This window comes from Schistocerca gregaria, unplaced genomic scaffold (assembly GCF_023897955.1).
Source record: "Schistocerca gregaria isolate iqSchGreg1 unplaced genomic scaffold, iqSchGreg1.2 ptg000953l, whole genome shotgun sequence".
Lineage (NCBI taxonomy): Eukaryota > Metazoa > Arthropoda > Insecta > Orthoptera > Acrididae > Schistocerca > Schistocerca gregaria.
This window is the reverse complement of record NW_026062306.1, coordinates 22,081-36,738: the sequence shown is the minus strand read 5'-3', so window position 1 is coordinate 36,738 and position 14,658 is coordinate 22,081. Positions and strand designations below refer to the sequence as shown.

The 14,658-nt window shown below is 44.8% G+C and overlaps 1 protein-coding gene across 1 annotated transcript; it reads right to left on the bottom strand.

The window, feature by feature from the left end:
* Nucleotides 1-13,819: 13,819 nt before the first annotated feature.
* LOC126325973 (ankyrin repeat domain-containing protein 23-like) lies at nucleotides 13,820-14,407 on the bottom strand. Its single transcript, XM_049995467.1, has one exon. The coding sequence runs from the start codon at nucleotides 14,405-14,407 to the stop codon at nucleotides 13,820-13,822; it is 588 nt and encodes a 195-aa protein (XP_049851424.1).
* Nucleotides 14,408-14,658: the final 251 nt, after the last annotated feature.

Here is a 14,658-nt window from a genome sequence, read left to right as displayed (position 1 = left end):
TTTTGCTTAATTTGGCACCTTCCACTGCGACGTGGTGCTGTGTCCCTTTACATATTCGGCCACACACTAAAAGAGTGTTACAATTGCCGTGACGATAATGGATAGAGAATGAGTTGTTGTTATTATTGTATCTCGTATTATCGAGAGCTTAGTGCGTAGCTCTGCAGTCTCCTTGCGGCAGTACTTCATTAACTAAAGACCGCGGCCGGAGTCACTTGCTCGTAGACCAGAGTGACGTCATAACATCCACACTCGCGTCTCATTCATTACGGCTCTGCACTGCCACGTGTGCTAGCCCGGCCCTTTTGCTTCTCACTAGAATAACACGGTAAATACTCTAAAAAGAGCCATGCATTTCTGGACAGAAGATTTTTCCCATTTAATACGACTTTTCTCTTACTACAGGTATTAACACACTTGGAAAGCGTGTAATCGGCGGATATCTGTTCGATCGTGTTTAACTCACCGGGCTACAAGCGCAAAACGTGTACTCCTCATGGCTTTGTGTTCGCCTCGACAAGCGGATTACGTGACGTCTGTTGCCAACATGCTGATTTTATTCCTGCAGCGTCTTATATCTCGAAATTCTACCGTAGTCGGTTCCACATTCTTGGTATATATTAAAACAAACCCGCGATTTATTTGAATGGCCACGAAAACAAAAGTTGTCCTTTTTATTTCCTCTTATTAAACGTACCATTCGTCGTGTTTCAACAGTCGACATCGCAAAGCTGTACCACAGATCGGCGCGATTTGTATATCGACACACTCTCTCGAAGTGATTTCCAATATGGGACAAACACAACTGCAGGGCATTAGCGATGACACAATTGTTCTCTACTATTCGAATCTCCGATTTCTCAGTAATAAAGTTACGTAGGAAAGCGTATCTGGTACTCAGTCCGTTTCTGTGAACGTCAAATAGTAGGACAGCTGCTACATAGAACGTAGGGCAGTGTTTGCAAACCGACCCGCCAGTAGCAGTTCCGTCTATCACGCAACATTGCGATGTGGACTCTGGAAATGTGCTTGCAGGCACAGCCAGCCTCTCGCTTAGTGGCGAGGGCTACGGCAAACAGTGGTCGCAGACAAGGCAGCCCCTAACTCTTTGCACAGCCGTGCGGATGGGTCTTTAGCCTTCGAGAAGTTTTGTCGCCGTGCCTAAACGCCTAAAGCTTTTTGTGAAATGTGTCTGCAACAGTGACCATCTCGCACTTCTTTCCACAACGAGCGTAATCCAGATCGCTTGATAAATCATCTGTGTACGCCTCAATGGCAGTGCACGAGACTTTTGGACGTCCATCTGGTGCAGTCTCCTCCTCACCGTCCCCCACATCACGGCTCCACGGGCGTCTGCCAGGAATCCGTACTCTCCACTACCTGTTGATGTCGGCTCTTCACATTACAAAGAGACTGACAAGTTCGCTTCGCCAAAGGATAGCTGCATTGCACAGACCATGCGTGTAAAACTTATGAAGCTCGGGACGTCGACGTTTGCTCATCGTGTCAAAGCCGATTACTTTTTAACATGTAATCACGTCATTAGAGAAAAACGGTTTCCGAAATTTTCCTCACCTGAATATTGTCTCCCGTGCAACCGTCGTCTCTGCCGTACCGTTCATCTTGGCTGCTCAGTACAAACATGGAAACTCGCAGCAGGTGTCAGATACCTGGATGGAGGACTAGAGGCAAAAATCACCACGTTTCAGTACAGTCAAAACCGCAAATAAATAGAATATGGTTTGCCTCTGATCAGAAGAAGAAATGGGGGCTACTTGGTTCCATACATTAACGTGTCGGGGGAGTTGATATCGCGCTATTCGTCGGTCTCTGTCATCACGTCCACATCACAGGAGCTATAAAAATACTTCGTCTTTGCTTACGAGGATGGGAGCAATGTGACCGACACAGTCAAGAATTGTGTTTCATTGTCAATGCTTTGGCAACTCACCACCGGTGCATTGTGTCTCGTTTCATGAATACCGATGCTGTAGGGGCTCATATGTTGCTCCATAGTAACGTGACGGAGGCTATTGTCATGACATTTAGAGATCCACTACTTCAGTCGAGGACTTTTTGCGACCAACAAACGTATCTTACACTCTAGCGCCTTGGTTAAACGTATCGCATTTTTTTCTATTAAATTTTAAGGTTATCTACCGGTACCAACGCATTCCGTCTTTTTGCCGTTTCCAGCACTTTCTATGGACTCCTGAGAAGTTGACCATCATTCTGCCTCGTCTTGTCTCACATATACAGTGTGTGAAGAAACAGACCCAAAGTGTAGGGCAGAAAGACAGCATTGAAAACAAGTAATCCGAGTACAGGAACTAGAGGTCGCTGTTGAATATTTATAGCGCTATGCCAGCACGAAAACGGTGGGCAGTTTGAACATTTGCTGCGACATACAGGACGCTAATTAAGTGGAGGATTATTTTTTACTTTACTTTGCCCTTTTGAAGACGTCTTGAAATATAAAGCATGGACTTGTGATTGTCTAAAGAAGCGTTGTCTGGAACGTCGGCTAAGTATTATACACGTGTTATGTGATGCTTTGAGTTTTCCTTGTTACGTTCCTGAGACTGGTTCGTCCATAGACTGTGATTACACTTACTTTTTCTGTGAATTATGTTTCATTTTAGTAAAGACGTCCACGTGTCAGATTTTAATTACATTCCTGTAGCGCCGAAAATACAAATTTGGGACCCTGACTTGTTGTACTCAGTACGTTTCGCACTGTCTTTCCGCCCTACACTTTCGGTCAAATCGTTTCTCCGGTCCCTGTATAATGATTCTGGAAGGCAAAACCTTGCTCAACCAGCAGTGCTTGAATTGTTCACTTTTCACGTACGCTGCACATATGTCACTGAATGACTCCCACCCCGGTCTCCCGGCCACATTGCGCCACGTCAGTGGAAAGCCAGCACGCGACACACAAAATCACGAAACCAGCACCAGATCTGCATAATTACTCTGTACTGATTGCCGGCACATTTAGACGTTAGTCACAAATACAGACAGCAGTAATGTAGAAGCTGGGTTTATTTTTCTGTGAATTTTCCGTCTCCTGCAGCCGAAGGAACTTTGTCGTCCAGTTTAGTCAGTACTGGTAACATTTGAAGCTGCTTTGTCGTGTGGTCAGAAGAAAGTGATGGCACCTCTTAGTTGCGCCACATTATACTTTACCGTTCCTGCACGCACAACCACCACGTCACACAGTGTGTGTCACTCTTGTGCCGTAGCTGTATAGTGAGAGCAGAAAGGAAAAAAAAAGACAGCTGATATGAGTATATTTAACGAAGTCATTCATTTCTGTGTACGTTATTCACCTCTCGCTGTGTGCCCTGCTCTGTGTGGGAAAGAAGGAAGCGTCGGTAGCAAACTTTTGTCAACGGCTGAATCTGGAGGTCGTCTGTACTAGCGAGGCGATGAAGGCATTTGCGAGCTAGGGGTAAATCTGTTTAATTTTTTTCATTTCATCGCATAGGTGAACAGGCTGAATCAGCATGGTGTGGTGTCCCCTAATCCACACAAGATACCATAAGAAATGTTACGTTCTTCCGATTAATCTACAGCTAAGGAAAACCTTCAACTTGTCATCGTAACCGCAGTTCCTTCCAGTTCACCGCCCTGTAATTCGCCACAATCAGATAAACGGACAATTCAAATGACGCAGTGTTTACAATAAACTGTCGCGAAAACAGCTGTGCGCCTAAAATTCCGTTACAACGGGGAACGGAGTCGCTCGCGAGGGCATTCTTGCGTCAGACGCTGTCCGTGCTCTTGTCGAGTTAAACTTTTCTATCTGTTCAGGATTACTTTAGAAAGATTAGTCGCCTTTACACTGTCGCTGTGCTGCCAGACAAGGTGTCGACGTCTGCGACGCTGCTCCCCCACGTCTGGACGCAAATGATTCGACCAACTGCTCCGTAGGATAGCCGCTGCACAAACCGAATTTTTTCTTTTTTTTTGGGGGGGGGGGGGGGGGAGGGATCTGATTTTTGCGGCCTATCTGACGACAGAAAGATGTGAAGCCCTTTTCTTATACAAAAGAATGTCTGTATTCCTATATTTTTTGTTGGTAACAGAAAGTAACGGTATTTTAATAATCGCTTTGATTCTGTCAAACAAAATATAAACGTTATTTAACAGTTCTACACACCGCTAACGAATGTACTTTCTATAAACCGACCTGCCGCTACCGCGTCTGGTTCGTCATGTAAACGCTATCATATCGGCTCCCGAAACCTGGTCACAGATGCCGGATTATTTTTACGTAAAACGCTAGGCAAAGTATTACACTTAGATGATGCAAGTGGCAAACGAGGGAAAATGTTAGAAACATGGCGCGCTTCCCAGAATTAACTGTTCCCTTCGCTTCAGTTGTGTTACACATATTGAGGTCTGTGGAGGGCGTCTCTTGCTGATGCACTGTGGAGACGTCGTAACATCGACACTCGCGAGTCATTCATTACCAACGATCCTGCACTGGCAAACACGCCACGCCTGTAATCTAGTGACCCTGGCCTCAAATTCTTATTACTAAAGTACAGAAGAAACAATTTTTTCCCATTTCTATGTGTCTCATTTTTGCTCTACTATACGCTTAATACACCTTGAAAACGTAAACGGCGGACATCTTTCCGACTGGTTTCAACAGCTGCCAACTGATGTAATTATTAATCGCGCTGTCTGCTGATTGTGCAAAAGGATGGCGCGAGCCGTGTAGACGACATGTTTACATCGCTGTGACATGTTCTTTCCGGATATGGTACTGTGGTCTCCTGTACATTCCGGTCGTGTACAAAAACAGGCCGGTACTCGTCTTGTTGACAATGTGGAAACACGCAAAGTTATCCGTTTTGTAACCTCTTGTCTAGTATCCTGTCCCTTATCTATCGTGTTTGAATAGTGGGCACCACAAAGCCGTAAAAGAAACAAGTGCGCAACCTATATCTATATCCACAACCGTGCACCAGTAAACGTAACTTTTGCCGCTCAATACAGCACCATCCAACGCTTTAACGGACATGGATACATCCATTTATGTGCAACCTCCTCCCGCTCCCCATGTTTTCACTGGCGTCCGTAACAAGTCCGTACCCTCCACCGTTTGTTAATGTCTCCTCTCGATATTAGGGAAACACCGAATAGTTCGCTGTACCGAGGATAGTTGCATTGCAGAGGCTATGAGCGTAAATGTTATGAAGCTCGCAAAATAGAGGCTTCTTCGGACTAACGTTTCATATGCAAACATGACTAGAGAAAAGCAGTTGCCCAAAGTTTCGTCTTGTGAATGTTGTGTCCGGTGTAAACGTCATATCTGTCGTACCGTTCACCTTACCTGCTCAGTAACCATGCTAGGAGCTAAATCACAGAAAATATTAAATTCTGGTCCAGGTCTACGTGGTTCCATAGATTGTTGTCCACATGTTTCACATGTTTATTGAAATACAAAGAGAAGTTAATATCGCTGTATTGAACAGTCTCTGAGTCACCAATACCGAATCACAGACGATAAAAAAGAGTGCGGCCTTTACTCACGTTGATGGTAACAATGTGACCAACGCAGTTAAAAATTTTGCTTCGTTTTCAATGCTTTGGCAATTGACCGACGGTGCATAGTGTTTACCTTCATTAATACTGACTCTGTGCTGTCGCACGTGTTTCCCCATAATAGCGTGACTGACACTCTTGTTACGACACTTGTACATTTACTACTTTACCTGAGGACATTTTGTAATCAAGAAACGTCTATTTCCTTAGCGCCTTTGTTAAACGTTTCATAGTTATCATCCACTGAATTTTAAAGTTACAAATTGCTACCAACGCATTCCGTCATTTTGCCGTTTTTCACACTTTCCATCAAAGATTAAGTGGATGCTTATCCGTCATTCATTTTGGTTTTTTTATGAGATGTTGAAAAATGAAACATGGTGCGTCAGCCAAGTCCGATACACGTGTGATACCTTTAATTTATCCTGTTCTTCAAATATTCTGTTTACGTATACACATTCTGCAAATGCAGATCGTAGTAATATAGAAGCCGAGTTTATCTCTCCGATAATTCTCCATCTCTCGAAGACCACAGAGCTCTGTCGGTGCATCAGCGGTCGATTGTTGCCGTATTCGCCACGGAAAGATGGCAGTTACATTCTGACTTTCTCTGGAGTAACTGCGATTCCATTAAAGAAATGAAAACAGAAAGAAGTAACGAACGCAGCAGCTTGCAGTCAGACAGCACTTTGTTTTTTGTTTAATGCGACGCCAGTTTTAAAAGATAAAGAGTTTTATCTATTTAAAAAAATCAAAGTTTAAAGTTACGCTCGCAACGGACAAACTCACTAAAAGTTGTCGTCCTTGCCACATTTCATTTTACACACAACTGAATCAGAATATTTCTTATGAGCTACACATAATTAAGCCTGTAATTCATGACGAAGTTGACTGTTACTATTCCTACTTTTTTATCTTCATTTCGTAACGAACGAGCAAAACGCTCACATGGCGTAGTAGCCTTGATTCTAGCACGCTATCACCCAGGAAACAATACCTTTAGCCAGAGCATTTCCTGTTGCGACCACTGATTTTGTCATTACATGTAATTCATATGTGACCTTCCAAACCGAATTACGTAGGCCTACTACATTGCGTGAATGAATACGTCAGTTTTCTCGGCAACAACGATAAACAAGCAAAAAAACAGAAAGACTTGGCTACAGATGTCTGCCATCACAGGGCTGTCGTGACAGCTGAGGCTTCCGTGACGTCTTAATGGTGACGACAGCGGCTGAGGGGCCTTTAGAGACGGCAGCAGACCACACTGACGTGTGACGTCACTTGGCAACCAAGTCTTCTTGTATCCGCTGCAATTAATCATTTATTTTTATCGATCATTTCATAGGTTACATTTCCGGTAAATTAACCATCATTTGGTGCCAAGACGCCCGTGTGGGAGATTTTAATTACGTTCCGGTACCGCCGAAAATGTGCAATTGCACGCCTAAATGCTATTCTCAAATTTCTGTGTTTCATGCAGCCTTTCCAGGCTGCACTTTTCATCATATATTTTGTATGTACCCTGTATAACGATGCTGGATTCGCTGAATCAGCACTGCTTAAATTTTTAATGCTTTACATTCGCTGCGCATTTGTCATTCGATGACTGCCACGCCGATCGCCCACCACGTCACTGGAACGCTAGCACGCGACACACAAGCCGTCAAACCAGCACCAGCTCCTCACAATTACACTGTGCAGAGCGTGAGCAAATTTAAAAAAAGTGGACAGTAGGAGTGGAGAAGCTGAATTCCTTTTCCTGCTGGTCTTCCGTCTCCTGCAGCCGACAGAGCTTTGTCTCTGCCCCAGTGACTGATTGCTGCTGCCACCACGAGGGTCGGTGTTAATTTTAGCTCTGCCGCGAGTAATGGCGGTTTCCTGAGATAAACGAAAACGGGAGGAAAATATATATATGCAAGCGTTCGTCATCGAAACGATAGTGAATCCCTAATTGGCACAGCGACTTAATTTTCAATATTTAGGAACAGCAGAATCTTGCGTTGTCCGCCAGTTGCGAGATGCGTGTCCATTCCCACACGTGAATCACACTCCTACAAATGGTTCAAATGGCTCTGAGCACTATGGGACTTAACATCTATGGTCATCAGTCCCCTAGGACTTAGAACTACTTAAACCTGGCTAACCTAAGGACATCACACAACATCCAGCCATCACGAGGCAGAGAAAATCCCTAACCCCGCCGGGAATCGAACCCTGGAAGAATCGCACTCCTAATCGGTGGCAGCTGTACCATTGTAATGCATTCGAAGTGTGCTGTTTCGCACTCCGCACCGACATGGGTAGCCTTCTGTCTCAGCTGCCTCCAGCTGATCTTACCCTACACTCCTGAGAAGGAGCAGATTCTGTGAGTAAATCTTCCCGAAAACACGTATACTAATCGTCAAAAAATACCGTCAAAACGTAATAAAGAAGTTGAGACCGTCGTGTGTTTCGTATCGACGCGGATTATAACCGCAGTATCAGAAAGTGTTTTACTTCGTACAATGTGTCCAACTGTTGTTCGTCCCTTTCTACAGATTGCGTTCGTATCTGGTAACGGATAAGAAAAGAGATCTGTCGTCGGCTTTCACACACTGCATATGTGAAGAGGAGAACCGCAGTGAAGGTCACAACTAATTTACTGGAAAGGCGATAAAAACAAAAAACAAAAAATCTTCTGCCCGCGATATTACTCTGTCATGTCGCCGGAGAGCAATGATCGCGAGAACGAAAGTGAGCAAAGCTTTATTTTACGGTGGCTGACTGCGTTACACACTGCTCTTTGGCGCATGCGGACACACTCCACGTTTCATACCTTAGGCCTTACAGATAACCACATATAAGGCACGTGCATCTATCCTTGCTGCGTTGCGGTTCGAAACCAAGGCAGTTGCAGTATTTATAAAAATTTCATTCTGCAGCATTTATAGGTAGAATCAAGGACTGATTTCAACAGCTGATCTCCTTGTTGTATTAGTATCACACACGTAATAATGAAGTTGAGCTAATTTCCCCAAGACTCGCAGTGTTAATCCGACAACTGTCCTGATTGCAGTTGGCCACCTGAAACTACATCAATCGTTCCAAACACTGCCCTGACAATTCTTTATTTTCACAAACGACAGAATACAGTAATACGACGAATTCCTGTTCTTGCAGGAATGTGGCTCATTTAGCTGGCCGCTTCCGCGGAATCGGTTTGGCGGGAGGCATATCGTTTTCTGGCCGTTTCATCGGGAGTACGTGTGAGGTGTGTTATTATGCTTCAAGAACTAACATCCGTGATGTCCGAAAGTGCACAGAATAAGAGGCTATGACCTCTGCATACTCCAGTACAGATAGCGACACAGTATCGAGATATGGAGCGTGATCTACCGAATACGTCACTGATGGACGACATTCACATACCGAGTTAGAGATTCACATCGTGTCGCATCAGAATCTTCGCCATTCGTAGCGTTTTGGAGCTGACGACCGACACCCATCCCTACTTTCTACCTATGCGACGATTTTTAAACAAGTTTCGTGCGTAGCTTGTGGAGTCATATGGGTTAAAATTCTCCCTACTTAGAGAGTGTGTGTCCAAACACTCCTCACAGCTCCGCCACCGGGCAAACTGTAACGGCGTTTGTTTCGCGTGTGTTTGACACGGTCTGCAAGCACTTGTACAGCGAGCAGAGCCGGTAACTCACCGCCGCCCACCCAGCCGGGGAACGCACAACATGCAGGCGTAGACACCTACTGTGCAACGTGTCCGCGCACTCTGTACTCATCGCGGCAGGCCTCGTCGCGCGGTCCACAGCCGTGACGTCACAACACGGACACACACGCCCTGTTTATTACGGCCGACTCTGCAGCGCCACACGTGCAGCCCCTGCCTCAGACAGAACTCGGCCTTGCAGTATTCTTACTAAGACGATGCCTTCAGTATTGCAAAAGATTTGTCCTATTTTGAAGTTTTAGCATCTAAATGGTGTACTGCTACTGCTTTAATATACTATCAAAACATATAAATGGCGCACATCTAATCGGTCGCTAGGAAAACAGGGATTACAAGTTCCAAACGCATAAATTTCCGTCGCTTTGTTTTCTGCATCGACAATCGAATCGCACAGCCTTTGTTGCCAAAGAGTTTTCGTTGTAGTTTGCTTCTTCCTCTTACACATTCCAGCCACGTATCAGCCCAGTATGAAAGTTGCCTCGATGACAATAGAGAAGAAATTTATCACTTCAAGGTTCTCGTACGACGTGTCCGAAAAGTCCATACTACTAGGAATCTGTACTACAAATTGGCAAACGCCGTACATGTAATGCAATTCTTTGGAAGCCATGTCCCAATTAGGGCAAACGCAGTCACCGAGTCGAAACTACTGTGCACCATTAGAATCTTTCATCTGCCTGACTCTACATAGGTAGCGTCACAGGTACTCTGAACATTTCAGTGAATGTCGCCTACTACTTTTGTTTCGAAGTAAATATCAAAACTCGCAGAATAAAAGAGCATAGTGTTGTCCTCCTTAATCCACAGAAAACACGATAAGAAATGTTGCGCTCCTCCGATTACGCCGCAGCTAAGAAAAGCCTGCAGCTCATCATCGCAATCTCATTTCTCTCCGCGTCACACCTCTGTAATTCGTCAGTGCGAGATAAACGAACAACCAAAATGACGCGGTCTTTATAAATTGCCGCGAAACCTCCAAGAGTTATCATTTTGATTTCCCCTATTGAATGAGCTGTCCCTCGTGTCCCATCGCAGAGTTGTCCCTCAAGTCAGTGCGATTTGTATATCTATGTACTCTTTCTAAATCATTCCCCAGTGTGGGACAAGCACATCTGCGACAAATTTGTTATCATACAATTATTATCTACTGTTTGAATCTCTGATTTGTTGGTAATATACATATTTAGGGATGTGCGTGACGTCTTCAAATCGTCTCTCTGACAGTAAAGTAGTAGGACTGTTAATACATTCCACACAGGGCTGTCATTGCAGATCGATCTGCCAATAGCAGTTCTGTCTTATCACGGAAACACTGCAATATCGATGCTGCAAATGCCCTTATAATCACAGCCAACCTCTCACTTAGGGGCATAGGCTCCATCACACGACACTGATTGATTACTCTATCACAAGTTTTCTGGCCATCCCTAAACGCCTACGCCTAATCTTTTCAGGTGTAAAACCCTTCCACCGGTTAGCAGAGGAGCCACTGACGATGTAGTGGGCCTGGATAAGACTTTAGACTTTAGAACACCCCCTCACGTCTCACCTCACCCAGCTTATATTTTCACTGGCGTCCGTGAGGGATTCGTACTCTACATTACTTGATGACCTCTTCGTTTCGCAATACGAAAACACCACTAAGTTCGTTCCATCGTCGATAGTTTGCTCAGCGGAGACCATGGGTCTGAAACGTATCAATCTTGGAACGTATCGCAGACGTTCGTTCCGGCTAGTAGAATAGATTAAGGTTTAACGTGTAAACAGGACTACAGAAAATTTGTTTCGGAAAATTTGGTCATCCCGATGTTGTGTCCCGCGTGGTCACCGTCTGTGTCGCGCCGTTCGTCTCGACTGCTCCGTACAAACATGGAAACTCGCAGCAGGTATCCGATTCTGTTAGCCCACCTTGATGCAGGGCTAGAAGCAATATTCACCACATTTCAGTATAGTCAAAACAGTTAATAAGTAGAATAGTGTTTGCCTCTGGTCAGGAGAAGGAGTAGGGGCTACTTGGTTCCATAGGGTATCGTCCTTGTGTCGTAGATATATAGCGAACTAAGAAAGAATAATCAATTTAACCGTAGTCATGCTGCTCCGAAACATCACTTCAACATCGTAGACGGCATAAATTTAATTTTAAACGCTTTGGCAACCGAGCAACGGTGCTTGCTTTCACTAATACCTATTCTGTGTGGCCTCATACGTTGCCCTACAATAGCGTGACAGACACTCTTGTCACGGCATTTCTGCGTCCACCACTCTACTAGAGGACTTTTTGTAATCATGAAACGTGTTTCACGTCTAATTAAGTAGTGCCTCCTTATAAGTGTCACATTTCCTTTTACCTAGTTACTGTCTTCTGTATTTTAAAGTTACTAGTCGCTACCAACGTATTCCCGCCATTTTGCCGTTCTTAGCTCTTTCTACCAAAGATTAAGAGTACTGGACTCGTGAGAATTCCAACAACAGAGTGTAATGCATTGTCTGGCATACACGGGGCGCGGAAAACCAATCTGACGAAGACAGTATCAATGAAGGAATCTGAGTAGAGAAAAACCACTATGCCAGCATGAAAACGGTGGTCAGTTTGAACATTTTCTATACATACTTATGTTAACAATTTTGACCTTTTTAAGACATATCCAAACAAGAAACGTGGACATGTGATTGTCCTCATTTCTGAACAAGTACCGTCTCGTTCGTCAACTAAATACGATACACGTGTTAGTGATGTTTTAAATTTATCTTGTTCTCAACGTGACGACTGGTTAGTGCCAACGTTCTGTTTACGGATACATTTTCTGCAAATTACCTGTCATTTAGAACAAGGGCCTCCGTATGTTAGATTTCGATTACGTTCCTGTAGCGCTGAAAACATGCATTTACGACTCTTAGTTCCCATACAGAAACTCCTATGTCTCATGGTGTCCTTTCGCCCTGCAATTTTGGTCAAATTGTTTCTCCACGCCCTGTATAACGCTGCTGGATGGCAAACCTCGCTCAAACAGCACTGTTAACATTATTCGCTCTATACTTTCGTTACACACAGCAGTCTGAAGTGCTGTTATGTGCGGACAGAGTGTGTAAAGTAGTACACAATCGTTTGCTGTCGAAAGGTGGAAGTGTTATGCAGGCAAGACACCACAAGTCATCGGTAGAGGTCAGTAACATTTTTCATCGAAGAATACGACGCGTAATTTCGATTGGACAGAACGATATCTTTTCGTGTTTGTGTGTAGGAGACCTGACACTAAATGCTGGTTTATATAGACTACATACAGGTAGGCATGCCCCACCGAGGTAATTTCCAGTTTAAAAGTTTACTCGCTTACAACTTCGATAAACGTAAAGTCTGACTGGTGATTGTGCATTTGTTATAATTTTTTCCCGTTTTCACTTTCTCCATAAAACCACCATCACTCGCGAGAATGTTGCGAACCTCCGATATTGTGGAGCGCCAGGAGCAACAATCAGTCGCTGAAGCATCGACAAAGCTCTGTGGGCCGCAGGAGACGGAGAGTTAACGGAGAAATAAACTCAACCTTCTATATCGCGAGCGCGATTAAATGCGTTAAAAGTCAGTACCGTGTCCTTGTGAATCCGACGCCGCTTTTACGATATTGTGGAACCCGTGCTGGCGTTATACTGGCGTGGAGTAACACAGGCGGGCGTCTCTTCTGCAGGTCATTCAGTGGCGTATGTGGAGAAAAGCAAACGTAAGCAGTGTTGTTGGAGCGATGTTTTGTCATCCAGCAGCGTTACACGTGACATGGAGTTCCCCGTCTGAGTGGAACGGCCTCACAATCAGTTGGCTGTAGGTGGTAGTAAGGAATGTTGTGAAAGCCGGAAAATCTGTTGTAGGCTTCTGTTGTTTGAGAGTGACGACTCGTGTTACTTAGCAGGCTGAACAGCAGCGTTACAGCTATTCGGGGAACATACAATTGGAGATTGTTCTTCGATTCTCCTGAGCTACACGTGAACTGATCATAAGATTCCACACGATAAGTGCTCGATGTAGTATGAATATTGCCAATTATTTCATTTTGGAATTAATCAAAGCATGACATCATCTGTGCTGCAGAGACAGACATACATTAAATTCTAGAACAGATCTGACTCGAAGATCCATTCTGACCGTAGACCTTATGTGGCTCTAACGTGGCTACTGTGCAATTTATACTAGTTGCACAGAATACCTAGCAAACCACTATGAAATACTTTACAGTATGTGAAAACTTGTTGAGTAGTTACGCTTATCGAATAATGACGCCGCGTGTATTTTTCAGTTCTTGTCGAAGTTTCGAATGTTGTTCCTACGAATGTATTTCAGACGTTTCATTCGAAAGAAAGGTTGTCTCTTGTTACTGTGTTTACTTGATAATAGTTTGACATACCTACCTTCATCTTAGTTTAGCTGCAGTGTTTTACTTCAGTTGTTGTATAGTGCAAAGAGGGTGCAAATGAGCGACTGTAGCATAAATTTTTTGTATGCTTTATTCCAGAAAAGAAAAAATGTGTAGTGAAACTATTTGAATTTTAGTCCACAGACATTTGCTGGACTCCAGTCTGGGAGGCTGCTGCCAGCAGTGCAGCTGCCGTGCCTTCGTGGCCCCAGCGTTCGGCCCTCTGCTGCGGCGTCAGCCCCTCCTGGCCTTCGGCACCCAGGTCAGCACCGAACCTCACCAGTAGCAGCGCCGCTTCTGTGTAGCCCCAGGTTGCGGCCAAGTGGAGAGGGGTGTCGTCATTGTTGTCCTCGGCGCCTACCACACTCTCCAGCAGGACCTCCAGCGCCCCCAAACTGCCATTCTTTGCTGCCCAGTGTACTGGCGTCTGGCCTTCGACGTCCTTCGCCTGCACATCCGCCCCGTTCTCCAGCAGATACTCCAGCACCTCCAATTGTCCGTACCTCGCGGCCCAGTGCAGTGGCGTCCGCCCTTCGCTGTCTCTCGCTCCCACATCCGCTCCGTACCTCAGCAGACACTGCACCACGCCCAAGTGTCCGTCGATTGATGCAGGGTGAAGGGCTGTCCAGCCATACCTCTCTTCCTTCGCCTCCACGTTCGCCCCTAACATCAGCAGCCTCTCCACCTCTTCCACCATCCCGTCATCTGCCATCTGGATCATCCGGCTGTTCATTTGAGAAAGCTCCCTACACAAAACAGAGACATTCTCATACTTTACTATAAACACACACACACGTTATCAAGAAAACTATGCGAAACAGACAAGAATTCATGAAACGCAACTGTCCAGTTCTAAATTACCAATATAAAACATTCTCCCTTTTATCTTATAGAATTCTGTGTCGCTTAAAGTACACATATATCATTGCATCCCTGTATCAAAATGCACGTCCATTTCCCATTAAGAGTCCG

Excerpts from the sequence above, each read along its gene's own strand:
- LOC126325973 (XM_049995467.1), bottom strand. The coding sequence starts at position 14,407 with ATGATCCAGATGGCAGATGACGGGATGGTGGAAGAGGTGGAGAGGCTG.